Source organism: Podarcis gaigeae, assembly GCF_964106915.1.
Source record: "Podarcis gaigeae genome assembly, chromosome: 9".
Lineage (NCBI taxonomy): Eukaryota > Metazoa > Chordata > Lepidosauria > Squamata > Lacertidae > Podarcis > Podarcis gaigeae.
This window is the reverse complement of record NC_139685.1, coordinates 22,599,857-22,627,214: the sequence shown is the minus strand read 5'-3', so window position 1 is coordinate 22,627,214 and position 27,358 is coordinate 22,599,857. Positions and strand designations below refer to the sequence as shown.

The following is a 27,358-nucleotide window of genomic DNA, read 5'->3' as shown; positions in this document are numbered from 1 at the left end:
GGGTGGACAGCTGCTCTTTCGCACCTCGGGCCCTTCCACTGACAAGCAAACGGCTGAGGTGAATAAGCAGGGGACTCCCAGAGTGCAGGACACTCAGAGAGAGACTTTAGTTTGGTCTTGGCCTGTGGGACTGAGTCTGTGACACTTCTTCAGCTTAAAATACGAAATGTTAACATTATGCCACCTAGGAATGTAAGGGCCACTGCACACCTGAAAGAGAGCAGGAGTGTATTCCTGAATTAGTGATTGTACACAAAACTGTGTGGCACAAGGAAAAGCAAGGCTATACAGAAAACATTTAAAGCGACAGAGAAAGCTTGAAAAGTAACAAGTTATCTCTTGGAACAATTATTAATCTATTAGCAGTATAGACTAGTTCCAGCATCTTTAGGTGACATCCCTGCCCCTGCCCCCCCAAAAAAGGTAGGAAAACTTCCAAAATAAAATGCAACCTGTCAAAACTCTCCCTGATTTAGATGCCTTCTAGATTTAATGAAATGTCACTACACGTTCCTAATCCCTAAAATTGCACATGAACTCAGAAGTATAAAGTTGTGTGTCAGTGGGGGGGGGGGTGCGACTGCATTTGACCACTGTGAAGATATATAGAGTTGTGAGACTGGTTTTCATTGCCACACGTGAGGTGGGAAGATAAAACCGCATCTGAGTTTTGTGCGTTAAGATGGCAGGTGGAGACTTGAATACGGAAAATACAGGAGAGGAAATCCTTCACGTAAAAAAAACTAATATGTAAGGCAGACGCTTCCTAGCCTGGCATGTTTCCTGACGTGCCAACTTTCAAGGTGTGTGTGGCGGGGTTGTTATTATTTTGCGTGGAGGAGAATTCTGCTCCCCACCCACTCAGAAGTAGCTTTGCGTCCTTATATTGTGTTTGAGAAGTCTGGGCTTCGACACTATGGGGTTTCACAGGAAGGCCTTGGATGAAACAAGACTCTGAACATGCTTTGGGTTCTTAAGTCACGTCAAACAGCACATCAAACACACAGTCTCTTTCACTGCCCCAACACGTGTGTGTGTGTGTTTCCTCCCCTTTGCCATCAGTCTCCAGATCCATCGTGGATGCCCCTGTTGAAGAGGTCGTCTTGCGAACTATGTTGCTCAATCCCTTCGTAATACGAGTTGCCGTTGTGGAGGAACGTCCCCACCGCACGACCTTGCCGTGCATGTCCCACGGCATCACTGAACACCTTGTTTATCTGTTCCTCAGAAGGCATCCACCAATCAGGGTTGGACGTGCAGTGCATCCTAATGAATTCTGCAGGGAAATGTGGAGTTAGCAACAGCGGCCCACTGGCACCATTAGCTCTCTCGCAAGCTGGGCAGTGGCATGCGGATGCATCGCATTCATACGCCGGGTATATATTCTTGGAGGCAATGCTAAGAGAGCCAACCCCATAGCTTTAACTCCTGCAACATGTAGTCCTTTCTCTAGCTCCCATCAGGGGCTTCAACACACCGTGGGAATTAACACTGTTTGTACTGGACGGCTGCACAGTGTGGGTTTCCAAAAGCATTTCTGGGTTAGCAATTGAGGTGTTTGGGAGGGAAAGGAGTGATGGGATGCGTGGGATGTTAAGGAACAGCAGCAGGAACACAGGAAAAAAGGGGTAGAAAACGTCTGCATTGGAAACAAACCGTCTACTGACCAGGACAGTGCTGATTTCATAATAAATAAACAGTGGCGTAGCGTGGGGGGTGCAGGGGGGGCCGGCCGCACCGGGCGCAACATCTGGGGGTTAGGGTTAGGGTGCACAAATCCACGGGTTAGGGGGTGCAAATCCACAGGTTAGGGGGTGCAAATTACTTGCCTTGCCCCGGGTGCTGACAACCCACGCTACGCCACTGTAAATAAATTAAAATACTGCACGGAATTCTGTAAAATTAACACAGGGAGAACACACTGGCATGACTTTTCTTACTTTCCACAACTTATTCACCAAGTCAAGCTATTCTGAACAATGTTGGGCAGAAGATTTCTGCATTGCAGAGGGTTGGGCCCTTGTGGTCCCTTTCCAACTCCACAATTCTGCGATCCTTGTTTTGCTGCTGATAGGGCATGTGGGATGGAGTTATGCAGGACTCCCAAGACAGAGTGCTTCCTTTGCCATTTTTAATTTTATGCTCCTTTTTTTCCAGCTGTTACTCATAGCCATTGTACATACGCGACTGCAGTTTAATGAAGTTTTCAGAATTTTGAGCGATTCTTACTGTGAAATGCTTCAAGATGTTTTTTTAAATAATATGTTGTCCAGAAATTGAGTTATAAAGAATGAAATTAGCAAGAGCTGTAAAAGGGGGGAGGGGGAAGCCACACGGAGACGCAGCCTTCTACTCTGCCTGCACAAACGGACAGGGCTTAGGGAAAGGTGGCTTTCTCCCTCTTCCCTTGTAAGATTACTTCGTGTTCTAGAAATATAATCTATGGCTAACAGCTTGGGCCCCATTAAAATTAAACCTCCACCAACATAACAAAAAGCCTCAGTGAGCCATTCGGAGCAATAGGCATAATCCACTTCAAATGTTGGGTGCTTCCACACAGCACCCTACTTTGGGGTTCATGCCAAGCGAGATTTGCCCAGTGTCCATGCAATGCCCTCAGCAAAATGCTGTCCCACATCACCTTCCCATTTAATTATTATTATTGTTTCCTGGGAAAATCTGAGAAAAAATAAAACTCACAGAAAGAATAAATCCAGATTAAATGGGACAGAGGGTGGAGTGGGGAATATGGGATGGCATTTTGATGAAGACGATGTTGTGCAAAAAAAGAGGGGAAATTGCATGCAGAAGCCATACCAAGTCTACTATCAGGGACTGTGTGGAAGCTCCCTTCAACAGTGTCAAATGCTGGGTAGCCACCAAACCAACAGAGATGTGTCCGGAACTCTAAGTTATGTTTTGCCTAATTCTCCCACTTAATGCTTGCATGCTTTGACTGGTGAGGTATATATGCAATTTGCGTGCAAAAAGGCTTGCCACCTGCATTTTTTATTTTTATTTAGTGTGCAATTGAGCACCCCACTGCTGACATTTAAGGACGGTCTCGATCCAGCAAGGGATGGTTACCAGCATGCAGAAGCACACTCCCGTGCCTGTGTGCAACCAGTTGTGCACCTAGATGCAGATCCACATCTGCATCACAAACCGGGCCCCACTGAAGCAGATGGATGCATCTTTCAAAGTGCATCCCATTCGGAGCCCAAGCTGCCACCGCACTCACATCTGCTGTTCCTCAAGCCTCTGAGGGGAGATTCTGCTGCAATAACCCATACAGCTCAGCAGGTGCTAATCTTCCTGAGCTGTTAACAGTGCTGCTTCAGGGCAAGCCAGCTCTCAAGCAAGCAGGAGCTTGACTGCTGCAGCAAGTGTGTCTGTCAGGCAATCGAGGTGACAGTAGTCACCTGAGGGAGGGTGCACAAGGTGTCAGCCCTGCAAGGGATACCTGGGTCCTGCAAATGCCAGTCAAATGCCTAGTGCTAATAGCAGGCCTGCCAAAGCCACTAGTCCTTAGCGCTCGACTGGAGCCAGTGTGTTTGGCATTTGAAAAGTTCCATCCCGGTGCCTCTACATTTAGATGTCATAAAGGGGAGGTGGAAGAGAAAGAATTTTCTCTCTTCTGAGACGATCTGCTGCTTCACATGGCTATAGCGTGACACAAAAATAACACTGAAATAATCTCACCATTGCTCTGCAAAGGTAATAAAACCCATTACCGTATTTACTTGAGTCTAATGTGCATCTCTTTTTTTGCCAAATTAAGCTGCGAAAAATTGGGTGTGCATTAGGTAAAGGTAAAGGGACCCCTGACCATTAGGTCCAGTCATGGCCGACTCTGGGGTTGCGGCGCTCATCTCACTTTACTGGCCAAGGGAGCCGGCATACAGCTTCTGGGTCATGTGGCCAGCATGACTAAGCTGCTTCTGGCAAACCAGAGCAGCGCACGGAAACACTGTTTACCTTCCCGCCAGAGCGGTACCTATTTATCTACTTGCACTTTGACATGCTTTCAAACTGCTAGGTTGGCAGGAGCAGGGACCGAGCAACAGGAGCTCACCCCGTCACGGGGATTCAAACTGCCAACCTTCTGATCGGCAAGTCCTAGGCTCTGTGGTTTAACCCACAGTGCCACCCGTGTCCCTAGACTCAAGTAATTAGACTCAAGCATTAGACTCAAGTAAATACATACCTCACTGTGAGCTCGTGCTAGCCAGCAGTGAAGTGCAGGCTCTGTCCCACATCTCCACTGAGGGGTGAGCAGCTGCAGGCCTCAATGGAGCAGTTTAAAAGCTAGCGAGAAGACGTGCAAGATCCTTGCAGAGGAAGTGTGTTACATCCGCCAGCAAATACTTATTGTTGTTGTTTCAAGGTTCTGAATATTGAGGTGCGCATTAGATTCAATGGCGCATTAGACTCGAGTAAATACAGTACATCCTGAGCTGTCAAGAGAGATCTATGTGTGGAAGCACATTGACACATGAGCAGTTGCTGCAGAGAAACCTCTGCAAGGGCGTCATCTATGCCAGTCATTCATCTCTCCCTGGTATTGCTGGTTGCATCTTTTGCTAGTTGTTGTGTACAATGAGTTGTATGCAGCCACGGCTAGACTGTGGCCATAAGACCAGGATATTGTCTGTTCCATTCCATTACAGATGGTTTCCATATCTCATTAAAAATGGACTTCGGAAACAATTCTATCTCTTATTCTGAAGACAGTGTATTGATTTCGACGAAGAACCACATTTCATTCAATCAAGGATTAATCGGGACAAGAAAAGCCACCTGAATTTTTTTCAAACAGCAAATCCAAGTAATTAGTTTTAAATGTGTAGATTAATCAACCTGAATCTATTTTATAATCAAGTTTAATTTAAAGTCTGATTAAAGTTTTAGTTGATTTGAATAGGCAGGGTCAATTATAAGCAACTGGATTGTGTTTTGATGAGAGGGGCTTGGGTAAGAACACCCATTTTGCTATGGAGGATGTTTTAATTTTGGCTTCCTACGATGTTGGAGAATGAAAAAGAAAATATTAAAGATGGCCTTGTCATCTAATGAGTAGCTGCTTGGGCTTATTACATAGTAAATTAGTGCAGGAAATGCTAATTATCTCCAAAAGAGGACCTCTTTTGAGGTTTTGGCGGCAGGGGAGGGGGAAGAATGCTTCTTAATGCTGCTCAAACTTTCTATATTTATGAACACTTTGCATTGTCTACTGAGGAACCCTTTAGCAGCCTACAGTAAATTCTGGGGCATATTCTTGTCTAGGCCACACGCTCTGTTCACATGAGGCCAGTTGGGACCTCATTGTCACCTAGCAACAACTGAGAGCGCATCCTTTAAAACATCCTCATATCTGTTCACTGCAGGGGAAAACGGGTGGGGAGGAGGAGGAGGAGCAGGAGGAGACAGTCTTCCAGAGACACTTTCCAACCTGTGCTAATTGCCTTAGTGAAGAACCCTCGAGTTCCCCAGAGCACAGTCTGAAAACTGCTGGATAAACTGACTAGACAGGTAAGTGATCAGTCAACCCATCTCCCATCGATTGATGGCGGAACCTAAGCCCCATGAACTCCATGTTTACAGGAAGCTCCCTGTTCCTTCTAGACCAGACATCTCCAACCTGGTGCTCCCCAGGGGTTTTGGACTACAACTCCAGTCATTCCAACCAAAACAGGTATCCTGGCTGGGGCTGATGCAGTTGTTGTCCAAAGCGTTTGGAAGGCCACATGAGAGAACAGGAAGCTAAGCCTTCTTGCCTAAAAGCCCAAAGCCAATGCGGTGAAATGGAGATTGCGTATGGTGGACACCGAGTGAGAAGATGTAGTACCTCTGAGACATGTTACTTTTACTGGATCCAGAGGGCGTCTTTCAGGACCAGTGTCTCCTGACTGCACTGACCTTTTCCTTTTCCCAAGGCCGCACGAGTACTTAAGCTCATCGGTGGTGAAGACAAATCGGATGAGGTATCGAAGGAGACGCCTCCCATCTTTCTTTGAGGAGTTCACTGCCTCGTCCCACTGTTTGCTAGTGATGTAGACAGGATAGTTGTTAAGCAACTGTTTGCTCCCCTAAAAAATATAAAAGAGAGAGAGAGCAGAACAGTTTCCTGGTTTTTCAGCAGGCTAACAGGCAGAGAAGATGAAGTCAGTTGCCAAATAAAATAAAACAGAAATTAGGCAGCTGTGAAATGCTGACAGTGAAAACATAGGCTGACGGGAACAAGGACTTGCTCATACTGAGAATGAGCATTAAAAAAAATAAGAAATCATTTGCATTTTCTATAACAAGAACCAGTGAGGTATAATGAACACCTTGAGAGGAAAGAAGCTATTTATAATGTACTTTCGCAGGTAGGTTAAAAAGTGTCAAGATCCAGTGATTGGGAAAGCTATTTAAATATAATTTTCTTTCTTCATCTATTAGAATGTGCAAAAATGTCTTTTGAAGAGTGTGATCAAACAGGCCTTTCAATGGCAGCTGATGGATAGCTACTTCAGACGCTACTTTTTATAATAATTCCATTTACATAATTAACGTATTACCTTTTGTTTAACACCCTTAGAACCTGACAGCAGTTAAGTTGCAGGGGAAACTCTAAAGCAAATAAAAAAAAGTTGCAAACCCTCAGTTCCCAGAGCTGCATGACTATTAATGAATTCTACGTAAAGGCAGATGACAGCTTTGTGGGGTGGACAATTCCCCACACAAAATCTCTTGGTTGCCGTTTTCTTAGAATGCCCAGCTAAGGAAGCCCATAAGCAGGCATTCACCCTGATAGAAACATCTGGCTTTCTGTGGAAGCTTCAGGTGGGGTTCCTCCATGAGACGTTTGGTACAATGGCTTGGACTCAACTGCCAAATCTTTTCCTGCAACCCACAGTTACAAGGATGTGCTATGACTATGTTATTGGACACACTCTTGGTAAACAGTTGAAGAGAAGCAGCAGTGAGGTCCACCAGGCCTGGCTCAAACAGCCTGTGTGACTCAGAACGCAGCCCAGAATCCTCAGCAGCAGGATAAGGTTCCATGCTGGACGCGAACTAGTTCCTCAGCAGACAAGTCAAAGCAGAGAAGGTTCCATGTAGGAAGCGAATATACAAAACCAGGGGGTGCTGGGCCCCCCATGAACCACCCTGGACCTTGGCCTCCCTTTCTTAAACACAACAAGGTAAATCCTGACACACACTAATGATTCAGGGTAACGCTTAACTGCAAATGGACCATGCGGCTGTGGAGAAATAGTTATCTCTTGAAGCTCTGGTGTGGGTCTAACTGTTGGTGAGGGACACTGAAGGGAGAACAGGCTATTCCAAGCACCTGGAACAAAGTTTCACTCATCTCAAGGGAGCCGAATTGGGTTGCATTTTGAGTCTTATCGGGTGTTTTGTTTCCTGTACAAAGCAAGTGATGAATAGTTGGGCTTTGGGCACTGGAGTTGGAGGCACTAAGGTTATGTTACTGTGAATCTCATATCACCTGCACATTTCTTCCTACACTCCCATACAAACCTGCTCAACCTATATATTTGTAAAGAGTAAACCAATACCATCTCCTGTGGCAAACATGTAGTCTGATGCTAAGGATGCTTGATTGGTAGCAAGACCCACAGAGTTGAATAGGACTTGGTCCCCAGGTAAGCAAGATGTCTAGAATTGCCGCTTTATATTTCACGATTTGGGAAGGGGAAAGTGTGTGAAACATTGATGTTTGCTTAACTTTTTCATGTAATGAGTATGCAGCAAATTGCCCTCCTGGTCAGCACAAGATTTAGGTCACTTCGCCTGTGGACATTTAAGCCTCAACGTGTCATGTAAAACCCTATGTCCATATGGCTTTTGGGGGAGGGGTGTTCAGATCTCACCGCATTTTTCTTCTCGGAGAGGATATTAAAGTTGACCTAATTACAAATGGCGCTACTCCAATATCTCCCTCTTTTAACATTCCCACCCCTCAATTATTGTTGAGTGTGCGCACAGTGATCTAATTACAACTTGCTGCACAGCACTCTAGACTTAATGGCACTGATTTCTGTAAGTGGTGTGTTTCTGGACACAATAACCCTTTGTGAAAAGTATGCTGTGTTTTGGCAGAAATTCATGTGATGTAGTTAACCAACTGAACAAAGCACGTTTTAACCTCTGTACCAGCGTATGATGCTATCTATCCATAGAGCCAGACAGAGACATACAAAACAGAATGAAAAAACCTTCTAACATAACGTTATGTGGAAATATGTGAAAAAAGGCAATGTTCAGTTATGTGCCTCAGAGAGGACTCACCTACACTGTCAATTTACAGCGCTTATCTATTTTGGCAATTGTCACAGCTTCATCTAAAAAATCATGTGAACTGAAGTTTGGTTAGATGCTGTGTGTTTGCTGTTGCAGATCCCCAAGAAACGCCTCACCTAATTACAATTCTCTACAAAGAGGGAATCACTCTTAAATTAGCCTGTAGAGAGGGCATGGACCAAAGGCTGCAATTGTTCGCCACAACACAGCAATGGAAGATGTTTAGCTAGTGCTAACATGCTAGATGTCTCCCATAGTTGCAGTGAGAAGGGCTCATTTCTGTAGGACCATCTCAAATGATGAACCCAGCCAATGGCAGAAGCACATCATCACCTAATCTTATGGGGAGAGAAGTCCAGATGACAGGTGAAAGTACCCAAACTTGTAGTTCACACATGGACTGGGCATGTAAGTTTTACAGGTACAGTCCAACTTCGGTTTCCAAACATCTCAGCTGCCGAACGTTTTGGAAGCCGAATGGCGAAAACCCAGGAGTGAACGGCTTCTGAGGCGCATTTTTCATTCTCTCCCCCCCCCCCCGTTGACTTTGCAGCCAGCCCTTTGAGTCTCGGTTTTCGAATGTTTCGGAAGTTGAACAGTCTTCCAGAATGAATTGCGTTCAAAAACTGAGGTTCCACTGTAACAGGGAGTAAGTCTCAAGTTTCTAATGCTTGTCCACTGTATGTATAATCTTTAACATCAGTTGGGGCCTATTACACAATAATGTCCACAAGAGATGTTATCATTCGCGTTAAAGTTTATAATGTTTGATGTTTATTATGCTTTTAATTCTGTTGAGAAACCCAGCCAGATGGGCGAGGATAAATAAATAAATAAATAAATAAATAAATAAATAAATAATAATAATAATAATAATAATAATAATAATAATAATAATAGGCCTGGTGGGGGAAGGACATGTAAACGGCAAATCTTGCACCAGGGTATGTATTATCAATGTACCTAGGCTGAGAGTGAATGGTTCTCAGTGTCTTGAAAATGTAGTAATGCACTGCAGAAGATAAACGAGAGTTTTGCTGTTACACTTTTTTTTTTTAAAGTAAAAGGCATATTCATCCAGCATTGCATTATTTCCCTGTGCACACTTGCCCACTGAAGTAGCCAGGCTCCGGGCACTTCTTATCACCCCTGTACAGTACCTCTGCTGGCTGCTCTGCTGGCTGAGGAATCATAAGCTGATTGTGATGCTGAAGAACAGCCTTCAAGTAATCTAAAACAGTCTGGCAGGGCACTGTAGGAAAAACAGGGGAAGTGAGTGTACATCGGCTGCTTATTATTAAAAAGGCAAACATATCAGCGAGTCAAACACCATTTCAGAAAATCCCCAGAACAGTTTTGTTTACTCTTCCTTCCTGAGGTTTGCTCCTTTGTGATGTGTGAAGAAACCCTCAGCAGGACAGCCCTCACCAACTCCTCCCGGGATTGTTGCAAGACTAAAGAAATGCCTCCCTTGGAAGAAAGGTGGGGTAAACATTGGACAGAAATGTAAAATACAGGAAGGACGAGAAGGGAGAAGAGAATACAGAGACCCTTAAAAAGAAAGAGTCAGAGATGTGGCGGCAGGAAATGTGGTTCAAGCATGGGGAAGTTGGCTTGGAGCCAGCCATACCGTGCTTGATTTTGATGGGCTCACCCATGTGTCAATCACAAGGCCACCTCCTCCACCTCTCACAGCAGCCTCTAGATCTCCAGCATGAAGCATGCCTCTTAATTGCCATCATTTGGGGTGGATGTGGGCAGAGCAGTTACACCTTCAAGCTATGTGCAATTTCATAGATGGGCAAGTCACTAAGTACAGGTGGGTGAGGAAAGCCCATGCCAAATAGGACTGAGTGAGCAGTTCAGGGCAGGCTATTCATGCCAGCTGCCAGCAGGAGTACCCAAACACTGCGAGCAAGAAAGGGAACGGACAATGAATAAACCAGTAGGAACTCTAATGATGTAACATGAAGTTTGAGGCAGGAGTAGGGAGAAGCAGGGGGGAAATGTGAATGGTGGATAGAGTTACATCACTGCACGTCAAATTTAGCAGGTCCGTCCATTGCTTAGACTAGCTCAATATTGGCTGCACTGGTTGGCTCTCCAGGGTTTCAGGCAAGGGTCTTCTAGAACAACAGTGGGAGAGTGAGAGAGGGCAGCAGGCCCTGACACGAAACGTGTTTATTCGGAACTATGCCTCTGAATTCTGGTACATCAAACATCCATGGTGGCCTTTGACCCTTAAACCAAACAGCACAAACTGATGTTAACAGGATTTATAAATGCTACCTGGCCACTGACGCCTTTTCTCATTAAATAGGGGCCTTGAGATGCTGATTCTAAAGGATGAGAGTTATCTGAGCATTGTCTATATTGGGATGGCCAATGCAACCAGGGATGATGGGAGTTGGGAGTCTGACACCACCACCCTTGGTCTATATTAAGTCATCTGAGGACACAGGTTACACCAAAGAAATGTGCTGGAGTATACTTACACCTGTCTCACTGGAATTTGTAGGAGGCTAAAGGAAACTAGCTAAGAAGAGGTTTCCAAAGGGTGGGTGCTACACTCCAAGAGGCCCTGCCATCCAATCTGAGAAGGAAGGAATAGCCCTCTGGACTTGGAAAAAATAGATATTCCTAGCTAACCTTTCTGTTGAACAATAGTACTGATAGTATGCTAACCCATTTATTTAATCATGAAGGATGACGTTTTAAGGACGGAACACTTTATGTTGGTTACGCTACTGCAAAGTGACAAGTAACAATATCCTGACACGAAACGTGTTTATTTGGAACTATGCCTCTGAATTCTGGTACATCAAACATCCATGGTGGCCTTTGACCCTTAAACCAAACAGCACAAACTGATGTTAACAGGATTTATAGATGCTAGTCATTGGGCCTTGCACCTTATATATCTACAGCACTAGATGTCTCCAATGGTTCCGTTAGGATTACCTGGAATGCTCTCCAGCTTCCGTCGGAGTTCCTCGTTTTCTTGTTGCAATGAAATCACCTCCTGCTCCAGCTCTTGGCAACGAGGACAGTAGCCTTCCTCCTCCTCCTCCTCCTCCTCTGGAAGCGTGGAAGAGGATGGGTGGCCATGGGACTCGGAGGTTGCTGGGGATGTCCATCCACCCAACGTGTGCACTGGAGAGGTTGAAAGTGGATCCACATCGGCCAAATGGCCAAAATCACTCAAGGAGGAAGCATTCTGAGATGGAAAGCTTCCAGAAAGCAAATAGTTTTGAAGGGAATCGGTAAAGACTCTCAGAAAAGCAGAGGTTTGCTGCTTCTTGTGCATGTACTGCAGCTCTAGGTCCAAGTTGTCTGACGCTTGGCTATGGACCATTTTCCCAATCTGGCACTGCTCTGGTCTTTCACTAAAGCTCAGGCTCTCCTGCTTAACACAGGAAACCAAAGACTGAGTGCGGCTGTTGTCCAGAAGTTTCCCACCACAGTTTAAAAGACTAAGAACCCGGCTGCACTGCTGGGCAAAGGCATCCAGAATCATACGGCTCTCTGAAACAGAAGAGGAGACAAATCACAGAAACCCAAAGTAGAGACAGTCTAGTTGGCTAGCTGGATAGAATGAGGAAGTAAAAGGTAAAGGTAAAGGTACCCCTGCCCGTACGGGCCAGTCTTGACAGACTCTGGGGTTGTGCGCCCATCTCACTTAAGAGGCAGGGGCCAGCGCTGTCCGGAGACACTTCCGGGTCACGTGGCCAGCGTGACATCGCTATTCTGGCGAGCCAGAACCGCACACGGAAACGCCGTTTACCTTCCCGCTGGTAAGCGGTCCCTATTTATCTACTTGCACCCAGAGGTGCTTTCGAACTGCTAGGTTGGCAGGCACTGGGACCGAGCAGCGGGAGCGCACACCGCCGCAGGGATTCAAACCACCGACCTTTCAATCGGCAAGTCCTAGGCGCTGAGGCTTTAACCCACAGCGCCACCTGCATCCCCAGAATGAGGAAGTAGATTACAGTAAAAATCCAGAATACATTATGGATGGAAACAGCAAGACAACATCACACAAACACCTTAAATTCACCACGGTTCTGCATCATCATCATCATCATCATCATCATCATTACTGCCTCTCTGCACATGAACCAACCCAGGCCCTGTGTCTGGCACCCAAGGCCCTCCTATTTGTGCCCCTTCTGAAGGAGGTGCAGATGATGGCAACAGAGAACAGGCCTTTTCAGTGGTGCCTCCCCACTTATGGAGTGCTCTCCCCAGGCTTGGCGCCATCACTATCTACTTTAAGGTGCTAAACAAACACATTTTTCTCTAACCAGGAAACTGGCCCTTAATTTGAAGCATTTTAGATATTTGTGGCCCCTTTCAGTGGGTGGGATATGTTATACCTGCCTTTTATATGCATGGATGTGTTTTTGGCATTCCTCACTCCCCAAATACTTGATGAGGAGAGGTCTGAAGCCTGCTTTCCAAAGGCGGAGAAAAGCCAAGCAGGTCTCTTATGGGGTGGGAGGTGGAGGACACACACCATCTGCAATGCTTTGGTGCAGGAGGACAATCTTAACTCTCAGTAGGGAAGGGACATGTGTGTGCAGAACATCCAGACGACTGGTGTATTGCATCATCAGCATGTTGGAGAGGAATAATGGAACTTTAAAGACATTATCTCAGCCCATGTGGAAGCTGCTTCTCCATGACAAGGTCCTGTGCGGCAGAGAAGACTCTTAAATAAGTCAGCCACACAAGTAGGGCTGATCACATAGTTCTTTTGGATAAATAGTTCTCACTTGGTTGGGGAAAGTATCTAAAGAGCATTCCAGAGAGCCAGAGTGATGTGTTGCACAACATGATGGCTTTGGGCTGGGAAGACTTGGGTTCAAATCCCTGCTTTGGCCATGAAGTTCAATAGGTGGCCTTGGGCAAGCCCCTATGACTCAACCTTATTAACTTGTTTGCCGCAACGATCACAAGCAAAATAAGGTTATGCACACCCTATATGAAGAAAAAGGACGGGACACAGATACGATAGACAGAAGCATATGAGAGAGGGAACTGTCCCCTTTGCTACCCAAGTGGCAGCCCTGCATGAACATTCAACATATTTCATGCATGCCCTGATCCCCTTGCTGACAATCAGTGTGGTGATGGTCAATTTTAGGTTGCACTAGCCCTTGTTCAGAGGGACCAGGGACTAAAGGTGGAGGATACCCAACTGCAAAAATGCCATTTTCAATTCCATTTTACTGAACAAATGGAGGTAGGTGTTTTCAGTCTCGCATTTGGATGCAGAACTCTGTAGATCTCACACACCTGCAGCAGTCTAGTCTACAGACATCTGATGAAAACTTCCTTCCACAGGAAGACATACACCTGCGGGGTGAACGATATGGCTAATGGCTAGTTTGTCCCCCTTACAACCAGTCATTCCTCCAGGCTGCCTTTCCTTCATAACCAACCCCACCCCATGTGAACGCAATGTCTACTTTGGCCCAGGTACCCATCCAGACCTAAGACACTGCAGGACCATGGAGAGCTCCCAGGAACTGCAGAAACTCTATTCTTTATTCTAGCCCTGATGGATTCTAAAGCTCTAAGGCCACCACCCAGCATGCTGTCATTTTAGACTCTGGAATATGTCCAGGGGTGCCAACAGATTTGAAGAGTCCAGTACACTGTATGTAGCTTAGACCCTCCAACCCACTCACCAAAGAGGACACAGATTTGCATAACATTCACATTTGCTCTGTGTCATGTGCAAATGTGTGTCCTTTTTTTGCAGGTGGTGTGGAGGACCCAAAAATAAAATAAGTAGTTTTACACATAATAAAATGTCTGACAGACAGAATGTGAGCAAATGAAACTTTCCAAGCTCAGCCTGTTGAATTTCTGCCTGCCGCACCGTTGTGAAAGGCAGAAGAACCCTGCTTTCCCTCAATGCCAACCCTAAACCAAAGCCCACCTGACAACAGACAACTCTAAACCCACCCTGGACACATTTGGTGGAAGGAAGCTTCCACAGGAGTCACACAGCTCTAGAGAATGAGAAAACAGGAAACAAAAAACTAACGAGAGACTCCTGCTAACATCATGATCAGATGATAAAAGAATAATGAAAATGTAAATATCAGTATCAGCCTCAATATAAGGTTGCCTTCCCTCATTATTCACTCACTCCATTTCTCTTTTGAAAAATATCAAAGGAAGATATTGATTGGAACTTTGTAATTCAAATACACAGCAGTTTTTTATCCGTTTTAATCCTATAATCAGATTCTAGACCTGAAGCTGTATTTACTGTGCGCATTTTAATCAGGATGATCCCAAGTTCTCAGAAGTTCTCTGCCTTTTGTATCTCCCCTGCACCTCCTCCATCCACAGAAGAAGAAACATATGAATGGAGACTTCAAATTACATTATATATGCTGCGTTAAATATTATGATTTCCCCTAGATTGTAGGCATGATCTACTTTTGAAGCCGCAAATTTAAATGTAAATGACTTATCACATTTTAAAATCAGGAAAAAATAAATTTGTAGATATGGTAAAAGGTAAAGGTAAATGACCCCTGGAAGGTTAAGTCCAGTCAAAGGCAACTATGAAGTGCGGAGCTCATCTCGCTTCAAGCCGAGGGAGCTGGCTTTTGTCCACAGACAGCTTTCCGGGTAGATATAACACCAAATGAATAAGGAAGCTGTAGCTGTCCTGAGTCTCTTTTATTTTTTACATATTGAAAAAAACAATACCACTTATAGTATCAGACTATGTTGCGTATGTTCCAACCAATAGCTTCAACCAGGGATGACCAACATGGCACTCTCTAGACACTGTTGGGCTCCAAGGGTGTTTCCAGCCTATTCCTATTTTCAGCTGGTATTCAGTCACATTTTGGCAAATTCAAGCTGCGCCATTATGGTTGACTCTTAAATCATGTGCCGGTGCATCTTCTCTGAAAACTGCAGGTGCCCAAACAAATTTAGAGCTTGTGCTGTAGAACCTTTTTGTCCTACTGTAGGAATGGCACCAGCTGGTACAATGAAGGAAACAAGGAGGAACTTAAAACAGTCTTGGGTGGTTTCAGCAACATTTTACATACCAAAATCCCTCAGATCTTAGCTTCAACTGGATGCTGGATAACAGTTCCAAATCCAGGGCTATTAACAACAGTGTGGGTGTAAAAGTTCACAAAAAGAACATAAAGAGGCATGGTGTTTATTTACGTGCTTGGGTGCACTGTTCTGATTCAAAAGGATTATCTTGCCAAAACTAAAACTGTAAACTGAAGACTGAATGTTCACGTAGGAGAAACCTACAGAGCAGAAGGTTTGAGAGTTAGCCTTTCACTTACTGAAGAGGCATTTTGCAACCCTGCTCAAAACGTGCAGAAAAAAAGGCACATTCCTTCTTGAACTGAAAACTTTAACAAATCAAGGAAAAACTACTTGCACATGGAAAGTTAATACATCAAGCAAGGCTAAAACCCTTTCACCCAACTCACTAGCCTTCCACGTGCAGGGAAGTGGCATTTTGGTTTTAAACCCTGGGGGACTTTCAAAGAGACAATCCTTGCCTTGATCGTGGTCTGAAGTCCTACAGCTCAACTCAACACCTCATGAAAAAAGCCTCTTAAAGGTAAAGGGACCCCTGACCATTAGGTCCAGTTGTGACTGACTCTGGGGTTGCGGCGCTCATTTCGCTTTGCTGGCGAAGGGAGCCAGTGTACAGCTTCTGGGTCATGTGGCCAGCATGACTAAGCCATTTCTGGTGAACCAGAGCAGCGCACCGAAACGCCGTTTACCTTCCCGCCAGAGCGGTACCTATCTATCTACTTGCACCTTGACATGCTTTCGAACTGCTAGGTTGGCAGGAGCAGGGACCGGGCAATGGGAGCTCACCCTGTTGTGGGGATCCGAACCGCTGACCTTCTGATCAGCAAGTCCTAGGCTCTGTGGTTTAACCCACAGCGCCACCCACGTCTCTTACTGATGTCATAAAACAAATAAGCTCAAGGTGGCTTTGCATGTGAAGGTAAAGCAAGCTGGAGATTCACACTTCCTCCTTTTGAGCCTCGGGGGTCATGTGCAAATGGTGAACTTGTGAGTTTCTCATGCAGTACAGTGCTCAAGATATGGAGACAACTCACAGAGCTTACAGCAGAGAATGTGTACGTATTCCCCTCCATATGTTGCTTCAGAAGAACAAAAGGCAGTCTTGTGCTGAGCAAGAGGGGACCCCAGCTGATGAAGTATCTCAGGCCCAATGACAAAGCATGAAGGTATGTGTGAGTTCAGCAGAGGGGTAAGGAGGAAAGGGGGAAATCATTCTCCCTCCCTCTTATTTGACCTAAGAGCTCTGAAGTACTGGAAGCAGTATGCCTCTGTGTACCAGTTGCTAGGAATAACAAGGGGGAAGAGTGTGGCTGCACTCAGGTCCTGCTTGCGGGCTTTCTATAGGCATCTGGTTACCACTGTGAGAACAAGATGCTGGACTAGATGGGGCTTTGGTCTGATCTTTTTATGCCCTTAACATGCAGAGCTGATCTCAGACTTTAAAGGTAAAGGGACCCCTGACCATTAGGTCTAGTCGTGACCGACTCTGGGGTTGCGGCGCTCATCTTGTTTTATTGGCTGAGGGAGCCAGCGTTTGTCCGCAGTTTCCGGATCATGTGGCCAGCATGACTAAGCTGTTTCTGGAGAACCAGAGCAGCACACGGAAACGCTGTTTACCTTCCTGCCGGAGCGGTACCTATTTATCTATTTGCACTTTGATGTGCTTTTGAACTGCTAGGTTGGCAGGAGCAGGGACCAAGCAACGGGAGCTCACCCTGTCGCGGGGATTCGAACCGCCGACCTTCTGATCGGCAAGACCTAGGCTCTGTGGTTTACCCCACAGCGCCACCCGCGTCCCAACATCTCAGACTTGACACCTGGCTAACTAGCAATAGGGAGAAGTGCAGCTACTCTTAGCTTTTTCAACATACACTCTTATTTTACATGGTGTTAGTTGGTGGCAAAGGTGTGGATCTGGCCTCAGATGCCACTACAGCCCTGTTAACTAGGCAACTGCAGAAGCTGTCATAAAAGACAGATGGTGTGATTACAACAACGTGCCCAATGAACATTCTGGTATGGTAACAGTGCTAACTTAGGGTTGAGGATGAGGCAATATTTGTCATGCGGTTTGCCATTTTTGTGGTTTAACAAATAGCCAGAAAGAGGCCGGGTAGGAGAGATCAAGCCGGATCAGGACCACGGAGAGAGAAAGGCTTTAAGTCACAGTCTCAACTGGAATTACCCTGCATGCTTGCAGTTTGCAATGAAAGGAAAGGTTCCATTGGCACCATATTGCAAACATGCAGGGGGATTCGAACTAGAACCCCAATCTCCTGGTCCCAGTCCAACCTGGCACCCCGCAAAAGGAAACATAAGATGACTACAGTCACAGGGATTGTCTTTCAAGAAGCTGCGTTGGGTTCATCTAGCTCATGAGTTGTACACTTCTAGCAATACCCCTCTAGAATTTCATGTGGCAGTCTCTCGTTGGGAGATTCCAGGGATTGAAGCTGGGACCTTTGGCATATGAAACAAGTACCTTTGCCACTGCCCTCCCTGCCCTGCCCACTTCTAGGTAAGCAGCAGCAAGGCCCTTATCAGGAGGGTGGATCTATGCCTATAGGGGCCACTTTTGAAACTGACTCAGCATCTCATACGAGCTTTTGGACATCGGCCACTGGAAAGACAGGAAACAAATAGTACAGCAAACAGCATATAAAGTAAAACATACAACCCAGCTATAATGCAAGATGAAGAAGCTGGGAATAAAAATCATTGGGTGGTGGGGTGGCTTAGTGTCATTCGGTAAGACAGGCCTGTAATGTCAAACCATATTTTGTGCAACAACTCTGCGGAATGTTTGAACAGGGTGCACACACCCTAAAAACTAACATGCACAAGTTCAAATTGTGCCGTCAGTTCTCTTCCCTCCTCCCTTCAAAAATATTTTTGAAACTGCCTTGTGATTTGGCCTTGCGTGCATTGGATTTTGTGCAGGCAGACCGTGTCCAAACATTACAGTGACATGGGGTGTTCTGGAGGTGCAAAAGTGGGAATAACAGAAGGGGCAATCTCTGCCTCTCACCATGCGTACAAGGAAGGTAGGGGAGAGCAACTTCTGAAACACACGCTAATCCTTCACCTGAAAAAAAATCACAAGGTATCCATGCTTCAGCTCCAAAACCAAGCTCTCCCTATTCTTTGGGTCTGCGTAACTACTCTCCCTGTGGGTTGATTTTCTGGTGCCAGCAATGGTTTTATATAATTAGGTAATTCTCTGCCTGAAGTGACTAAAATGTTTGTATTGTTAACGAGCCTCGTTTTGTATACAAGTCATTCTTCCTTGAAAAACAACCCTGCAATGCTGAAACATCCGTGTCCCTTCAGAAACACACACACAGAAAATTTTTAGCAGCAGTTGTACAAAAGTGAAAAATCATAACAGCAGCTTCAACATTCAGCTGGTGTGCTGCTGTTTTGCTGCTACTTTCCACAGCAGCTCTGCATATCTCTTACCTAAGCGTACCTTCCATTCTCTTAGACTAATAATGCAATGACATTCTGTATCCAATCATATTTACCAGACAGTTAAATGCCTTCTGAAGGGCATTCCAATTCTGCAAAGACAGCACTGGTGTTTTGATAATGAAACAATATTCTGATCCCTCCTTTCGACCCAGTCAATCTGAACTCCCTCGAGGACATGAAAAGCAGAATAGAAATAATTTACAAGTTTAGAAGACCTGTTTATTTAATGTACATGGGGGGATCTACACAGAAGATGTGACAGTGAATGCGGATATTCAGAAAGCTTTATTGGCAGGGAAGAAAGAATAATCACATTTTTAATCATTTACTTATTCCATTCTGCAAATCAAAGAGATCTTCATGGGATCTGCAAGAACTGAAGAAAGCAATGAGCTATATGAACTTCAGAACAGTTGAAAATGTTTGCAGCTTTTTGCAAAAATTATTGGGAACTGTAGCATGATGAAAGTGCTAAGAACACTTGTCAATCACCCTTGAACTGTGATTCTGTTGGGAAAGAACGACTATTACACCAGTTTGTATCTGTGGTGTAGATACTCCCTGCGAGAACAAGAGAAGAAATTGATAGGACTGTAAGCAACAGAATGGGTTACACACAGATCTCTGGAATGTGATGATGTGATGTGACACAGCTCTTTGAATTTCATGTCTTGGTCCTACCATGTGTAGAACACCCTGAGCGATCTAGGGCGTTCTTCATGACACACACATGCTGCACTCACATGAAGAACATCACTTCTGACGGTAAGAGCTGTTTGGCAGCGGAACAGACTCTCATGAGTGCTGGTGGCCTCTCCTTCCTTGGAAGTTTTCAAGCGGGGGTTGGATGGGAAAGGGTTTGGGGTACACCTGTGTAGCAGAGTGAGAGATGGTCCCCCTCGCAGAGCAGTCTCACACCACAGGGCAATTTGTGCATGCACATGGGCAGGCAAATCACAGGAGTGCTCATTGTCAACCTCCCTTCCAGTCAGGCAGTGAAAAACTCCTCCATATTATTAGCCCCACCATAATGGCTAGTCCCTTCACACAAACTCCCCAGGGACAAGCAAAGGAGGCCGCTCACAGCACATACAGCTTGCACACTAAGGGAGGGGCATCTGATGGATGGAATGAATTTGAAGGAAGCAGCCCTTTAAAAAAAACAAATGAAAAACCATTGCATTTGCTGGAAAAAAGGCAAGCAGCCATCAAAGCGACCAAACCAGGCTTTCATCCACCCCCCACCCCCCCACTGCATTCTCCTATATAAATAAATAAGCAAAGGCTGTGTCAAAATGAACAGATGAGTTGAGATGCCCATTGCTATCAAAACCAGATGGTTGCCTCCCAGTATTCAGCCTGCTCAGTCAAACCCTGACTATTTTCTTGGACCCTCAGTATATAAAATGGGGATGCTGTTATTTGTGATGGCAAACAAAAGCAATCATGCCTGCCAAGCACATACTATAACAGTCAGCCTTTCAGCTCTGCTAGACAGAAAGTAATTAGAATGCTTTTAATGTCCAAAAGAATGATGCTGATAGGCTGCCACAGATGTGTAGATTTATGAATATTTATACGGTGGTTTATAGCTGACACTTTTATCAGTTGAAGAAGATAAAATATCTGCCTGACTCAAAAGCTTGACAGTCAGGTTAATAAAATCTCATTAAAGAGAATGACCTATGCAATTATATAGGATTTATTGTAATTCATTTTTGATTGTAGTCTGCTTAAAGATGCAATTTCCCATTTCCTGGTGCCAAATTTAGGCTGCATATCAAGAACTACGTGAGCTCTAACACCAAGCCATCAGTAGGAAAAGGAGAACAGAGAGAGGGATAGAGAGAGGGAGAGATGCATTTAACATCTTAGTAGGTTATACCTTGAGAGAGAGAAAATATTTTGATCTACATCTCAGTTAACACCTCCACACCAAGGCTCAATAAATTTATTTCTAGAGATATGTATATATATTTTTTAAAAAATCAAAATCTACATGCACACATCTATTGGGGGGATTTTTTTTAAACAGTCTGTTTTGTGCTAATGGGCTGTATCTAGAGTCTGTACATTTTACAGAAAGCAAGTCACAGAAGACTGAGCTGTCACTCCAATGGTCATTTGTGTCCTGTGTTTTTTCTCACCTCATTGGAGAAGCAGTGTGCTGCTCTCATCCAAAAGATCAGGTCACAAAAAAGCAATAATCTTGATCACAAAGCAGCAGCAATAAGAAATTTCTACCAAATGCTAACCCATTTTCTACAGAAAGGTTTAGGCAGGGCATGAAAAACTTTGTTCAGAGGGTGTCTTAGGTTTGTTTTTTTTTTAAATGTTTATCTAGCAAGAGTATCTACAACAGTTATTACAAAATGAAGAAAAAGTCCCCTTTGGGGGCAGAAGTCATATATGCATGATGGAGACAAAAAGTAATACAAGAAGCCTATCGTATGAGCCTGTACTGTACAGTTAGGCTATGTTGAGATTTTTGAAATGCAAGGGGATGGTTTAGATGACACTTGGGAATGGCTTCCAACTCTACAATTTTCTGATTCTATGACTATTCCTGTTGGTAGCATCTCTCCAAGGATTCAGGCTAAGCTCACCCTTATTTCCCAAGAACCGTTTAAGATCTATTATTATAATCTTTTACAAGAGCACAGCTTAGTTTCTGCTTTTGCCAGCTCCTTGAAACCTTTGACCTTTTTTTTTACATCCGTATTTTCAGTTCTATCCTATTACTCACCTGAAGGTTGAATGCGCACCAGGGGAGTTAATTTCTTAAATAAGGTCCAAAACAAGATATGCAAGCAAGCTTGTGTTTGTACTTTTGGTAACGGATGAGTATGTTTAGCCTGGAAAAGAGAAGATTAAGGCGGACACAGGATAGATGCTTTTAAATATCTTAAAGGGCTGCCATGTAGAAGGAGCAGACATAATCTGTCACTCCTGAGGCGGGTTCAGACTGCAGGGAAGCAGAATCTGGCTGAACATTAGCAGAAACTTCCTAACGGGAAGAGCTATTTAACAGTGGAAGAGGCGACTTCAAGAGTAGGTTGTCCTTCTTGGGAAAAAACGAAGGAGACCCTGGACACCTGGATGCTGTAATTGCAAGATTCCACAAGACCAGGCCTGATACGTATCAGAATGAGTGGGGAGGCGACTCCCAGGCATCAGAGTAGATCCTGGTAGAGGAAGCGAGATAAACTTGAATAGGAAAAAAAGCCCAGTCCTTCAGCTTTCCCCTGGTTGGCTCTCTATGGCAGTGCTTCTGAAAATGTGAGTGGGTCCTCTTGGGGACATGGAGATGGTCCAAGACTCCTGGAAGGCAGGTGCAAATGGGGGTTTTTTTGGGGGGGGCGCACAGGGGGACATGGAAGGAGGAAGTCACACAGCCAACAGAGAGCCTTTTCTTGCTACCTCCCAGACTGCTTTGCTAACCATGGGAAGTAGCAGAGATGAGCAGGAATCAGCTGAGGTCTTCTGGCTTCCTTCTTCCTCTCCTGCCTCCTTTCCAGGCTGGTTTTTAGAGGGAATTGGAGGCCCAGCCTGCATACTATATGTTTAAGGCAGTATTACACCACTTTAAACAGCCATGGCTTCCTCCAAAGAATTGTGGGAACTGTAGTTTGTTACAGGTGATGTTAGGAGTTGTTAGGAGACCCCCTACAACTGTCACAGAGGTTTAACTATCAATCCCTTTCCCCAGGGAACTCTGAGAATGGTGGCTCTGTGAGGGCAATAGGGGGTCTCCTAAGAACTCTCAGCACCGGCAACAAACTACAGTTCCCAGGAGACATGACTGTTTAAAGTGTTCTGGTGCTGCTTTATGTGTATAGTGCAGATGGGGGCATGTAGCGGCCACCTAGCCCACTTCTAACACAGAGTGCCCCCAAGCCACAAATTCTTACAACCACTTGTTTTGTAAAGATTTGGTACACTTATCTGGGCACACAGTCAAGAAAGCCTTTTCCAAACTCAGTGAAAACGGTCCAGAATCCTGCTCAGCAATTAGTATCGTGGAAGGGAGTATTGTGGACGGCAGCAAGGACTGGTCAGAGAAGACCAGGGGTAAGGAACTGAGGGGGCACACTCCCATTTGGGGAATATAGGCACCCACTGTCCCTACCTTCTACTGGTAAACCATAATCCCCCAGGTCCCAGCTTCCATTAAAAAAAGAGACAAAGTTTCTAGCATTTGTAATATTTTAAGTAGGAGACAAAATGTGCACACAGCATTCTCATTTTTTTTTTTGTGAGAAACTAATCTGCTGCAGATCAAACTTATCCATTCTTAAGGAAATCAGCCCTGAGGAAGGAGAGATCCTGAAGCTGAGGCTCCAATACTTTGGCCACCTCATGAGAAGAGAAGACTCCCTGGATGTTGGGAAAGATGGAGGGCACAAGGAGAAGAGAACAACAGAGGACGAGATGGTTGGACAGTGTTCTCGAAGCTACTAAGATGAGTTTGACCAAACTGCGGGAGGCAGTGGAAGACAGGAGGGCCTGGCGTGCTCTGGTCCATGGGGTCACAAAGAGTCGGACACGACTAAATGACTAAACAACAACAAATCTGCTGCTCACCTTGAGTGTTTTTACTCTCTCACTCCTGAAAAATGTCTGCTGATGCCCATCCTGGGCAGCAACCTTCCTAAGGCCACATGCCCAGGGGGGAAAGCCGGTGGAGCAACAAGTGGGCTATTTTCAACACACGTTCACACACCCCTTTCTATCCTTCATCATACAGGTGAGCAAAAGGCACTGTCAGAGTTCAGGAGGCATTTCGGCCAGAGAAGAGGGCAAAGCAGGATCTGTGAGGGGCATGGCTTTGGAAGAGAAGGTGTAGCATGGAGAGAGTCCTGTGGGATAGACAGAGAGGCACGGAGGACTGCATTTTGACCCTTTGGCCTGAGTTTTCTCACCTCTAGATTAAGTCCTGCTGCTACAGTCCCCCTCCATGCCCTTCTTCCCTCTGGCCTAGCAGCTGTGCGACAAGAGGAAAAATGGTGATACTGAACACAGCAGATTCGATCCAGATGCGGATCCCAACACCAGGAAATGTTCCCCACAATTAGGATCTAAAGCACCCCACAATCTGTAGGGTGTTTTGCGCACTCCCTCCCAAAAGAAGGTAACTTGCAGTCCCCAGAGGCTACTCCATAGCTTTTCATTTCTAAAGGAAGAGAGTCTAGACTCTCTGGCTCGTGAAACCCTTTATGCAAATCCTTGGAGAGGGTGGGTAGGATGCTTGCTGTGGCTATTCATCAGCAGGCTTAAGGTGCTTTGTGCATGGGCAGAGACTCTTTTTTCATTCTGCTATATATTATTGATGTTTGTCTTCTGGCACTGGAAATTTTAAACCAGTTCTGAGGCTGAGCAAATGTGAAAAGCTTCTGAAGCGTTGTGGGTTTGAAATGAAGCTGGGAAGGGAGAGGAAGACCTTCCCTCTAATATTTTAAGGACCCACCCATGTGGGATACTCAGACTTATCACCAACCACAGTTTTGAACCTTCAGCTTCACTGATATCTCTTTCACGCACCTTCTGTCAAATTATAATCACTTTCCCCCTCTCCAACTGAGGGGATGCAGCTATATCCAAAGAACCCTCCAGTTTTTAATAGCAGGACAAGCAACTCAAAGCCCAACAGCCAAGATGGATCATAGTCAGCTTGCCTAATGCTTTGCAAGGCCATTTGCAAGGGATGTCCACCAACATGCAACCCAGCAGCGACATGACGCCTAAACGCAGAGGTGACCTCCTTGGTGTGTGAGCCAATGGCACCAGATCCTCATAAGGACTGATGTAGGGCAGTTGCCAAGCTAGGGGACTTCCAGTTCCCATCTCACCTGAACAATGAATTATTCCTCTCATTCTCAATTCCCTCTTTGATCTGCAGTACTGTACAGGGACCCTTGGACCAGCCTATACTGTTGCAAGGCAGGAGTCAATGCCTAGGGGCCAAGGTCCCTTCAACACCCCCCAATAAAATATTTGAGGGGGCCAGACTCCCTTCCGAGTTGATGGGCATTGACATTCAAATGGTGTGCCTGCACCGCATCATGTGATTGATTATGCGCATCATGTGATTGATTATTTCCTTCAAGTTGGCACCCCTGGTCGTTAAAATGATGGCTATCGATCACTCTGAGCACTGCAAACGCGCTCCTCCCGGGTTGTCGTGTGCTCTGCACATGCCCAGAGGCACCCTTGCTACTTTGAAAAGCGACCTTCAGAATAAGCTTGGGCGTGTGTGTTAGAGGGAGGAAGCTGAACTTCCCTCCCCGCGAAGTATGCCAGAAGAGGCACCACACGCCAACGACCCCGGCCAGCCCCCTCGGCCAAAGTTGGTACCTGCGCTGAGCTCCAGGCTGCCGCTTCCCTCGTTGCTGCTGCTGCCGCTGCTGCTGCTGCTTGCTGCCCCCTGGTGGCCGTGGCCGTACCTGGCCGACGAGGACGAAGCGGCGGAGGCAGGAGCCGCTGCCTGGTGTCCCAGCTGCGGAGCCGGCGTCCGGGGCGGGTGGCCCTGCGAGGCTCGGGCGCCGGGGTAGGAGCCGTGCGCCTGGTAAGGCAGCGGGTGCTCGCTGAGGGACAACGACGACGAGCCGACGGCGGGCAGCGGCTGGAAGTGCTGCTGCTGCTGCTGCCCGACGCCCGCCCTGACCTGAGGGATCTCCACCATGGTGGGTCTCTCGTAGCGCTTGCTCAGCGCCGGTCTCCGGCTGCTGGGGAAGGTCTTGAGGGCGCTGTAAGGGCTGCGCTGCTGCTTGTAGATCTTGGCCACGCTGGGGCCCTCCTCCGCCACCGCCTGCATCGCCTCCTCCATCGGCAGCGCCCGCTCGCTCGCTCGCCCTCTCCAGAGCCCCGTCTGCTGCCGCCGCCGCCGCCTTCGCGCTCCGGAGCCCCGTCGTGCGGCGCTGGGGGAGACGCGGGCGGGCGGGCGGGGGAGAGTTGGCGGCTGATTGACAGGCGGCCTCGCCAATGCCTGGAGGGAGAAGGGCGGCGAGGAGCAAGCGAGGGAGCCCCCACCCCGCCCCGCCCGCTAATGGGAACGGCCCGGGGTGGGGAGGCGGGAGCGCCTCAGGGAGCGCGGCGCGCGGCGCTGCTGGCTGCGCCTCAGGCGGCGGCGGCCGCCGCTTTGCCCAAGAAGCCCGCCGGGGCGCTTGTAGGGCGGGCCACGACGAACCCGCTCCGTTCCCTCTGGAGTCAGGGCGCCGCCGCCGGCGCCTCCTGGGGCAACTCCGCGGGACTCCGCGCGTCAAAGCGCGCCTGGGCTGGCGCAGCGCGGGAACTTTCCCGCGCTCCAGGCAGGCACGTTTCCTCAGAGATGTCGCGCGGGGGGGGGAGCGGCGGGCTGAGTTTAAGCGCGCAGAGGAATCCTGAAGAGGGTCCACTCGCGCGCAACTTCACCGCGTTCAAGCGGGAAAGGAAGTTTGACTCCTCCAGCTGCCGCCCCTTATGAACGCGTGTTTCGGTGGTGTGGAGGGTGTACACGGGTCTCGTTTCCCCCTCACGGGACCGGGATCACGCAGGCATCTTCCCGACGACCTACTTGCCATTCACCCCGGAGCCTCTCGCGTCTCTCTCATCTCGCCTCCCTCCCCCCGCCTCGATTTCGCGCCCCTCGGCCCCCATGTTAGCGATGGGATGGAGGCCGCCGAGAGATAAAAGTATTCGGGGGCTCCAAGGGAACCGCCAGGGCCGCCGAGAACGCGGCGCAGAGGACATTTTGTTTCCCATTATGCCCGAGCCGTTTCCTGGCGAAATCGGAGAGGCGGCGGGGCTGTAACTCAAGCATGTCAGATTTCCAGGAATCCGAGAGATTAATCACGTCGCTCGACGTGATTTGCACAAAAGGAGCAGGAGGAGGGAGAGAAGAAAGCGCGCTCGTCTTCCTTGGCCTGGCCAGGCGAGGTGGGGTTAGATTTGGTCTTTTCTTTCTTCCGAAACTCTTTCGACTGGGCGGGACACGTGGCTGCCTGGACCCCCGAACTCCCAAGACCCGAGAAGAAGAAGCATCGGCTCTCCGGATTTGTTTACTGAAGAATAATGGAGATCTCTTTATATGCCTGTTGTCTTTGTCCAGGGAGTTTTCTTGGCAGGGATACTGGAGTGGCTTGCCTGCTCCAGGTGGATCGCGTTTGGACAAAAGTCTTCACTATGACCTGTCCATCTTGGGTGGCCCTGCATGGCATAGCTCATAGCTTTTCTGAGTTATTCCAGCCCCTTCATCACGGCAAGGCATCATGACAAACCTAGACAGCATCTTAAAAAGCATCTTAAAAAGCAGAGACATCACCTTGCCAACAAAGGTCCGTATAGTTAAAGCTGTGGTTTTCCCATTAGTGATGTATGGAAGTGAGAGATGGACCATCAAGAAGGCTGATTGCGGAAGAATTTATGCTTTTGAATTATGGTGCTGGAGGAGACTCTTGAGAGTCCCATGGACTGCAAGAAGATCAAACCGATCCATTTTGAA

The 27,358-nt window shown here is 46.8% G+C and overlaps 1 protein-coding gene across 2 annotated transcripts; it reads right to left on the bottom strand.

Annotated features, from left to right (window-relative positions):
* Positions 1-25,786, bottom strand: BEND4 (BEN domain containing 4). 2 transcript variants are annotated; one of them, XM_083755003.1, is made up of 5 exons: positions 25,234-25,786; positions 11,275-11,838; positions 9,474-9,565; positions 5,920-6,089; positions 1-1,276 (listed from the first exon to the last, which is right to left on the bottom strand). In XM_083755003.1, exons 1-5 carry the CDS (start codon positions 25,703-25,705, stop codon positions 1,267-1,269), a joined length of 1,308 nt encoding a protein of 435 aa, XP_083611129.1. In that variant the 5' UTR covers positions 25,706-25,786; the 3' UTR covers positions 1-1,266. The 2 variants fall into 2 exon arrangements, with proteins under 2 accessions (XP_083611129.1, XP_083611128.1); XM_083755002.1 differs by having other exon boundaries at positions 5,849-6,089; positions 25,234-25,780.
* Between the last annotated feature and the right edge of the window lie 1,572 nt (positions 25,787-27,358).

Excerpts from the sequence above, each read along its gene's own strand:
- BEND4 (XM_083755002.1), bottom strand. The coding sequence starts at position 25,705 with ATGGAGGAGGCGATGCAGGCGGTGGCGGAGGAGGGCCCCAGCGTGGCC. Across the intron at positions 9,566-11,274 it reads GAAGCTGGAGAGCATTCCAG|TGCCCTGCCAGACTGTTTTA; the intron begins GTAATCCTAACG and ends TTTTTCCTACAG. Across the intron at positions 1,277-5,848 it reads AAAAGTAACATGTCTCAGAG|AATTCATTAGGATGCACTGC; the intron begins GTACTACATCTT and ends ATTTCCCTGCAG.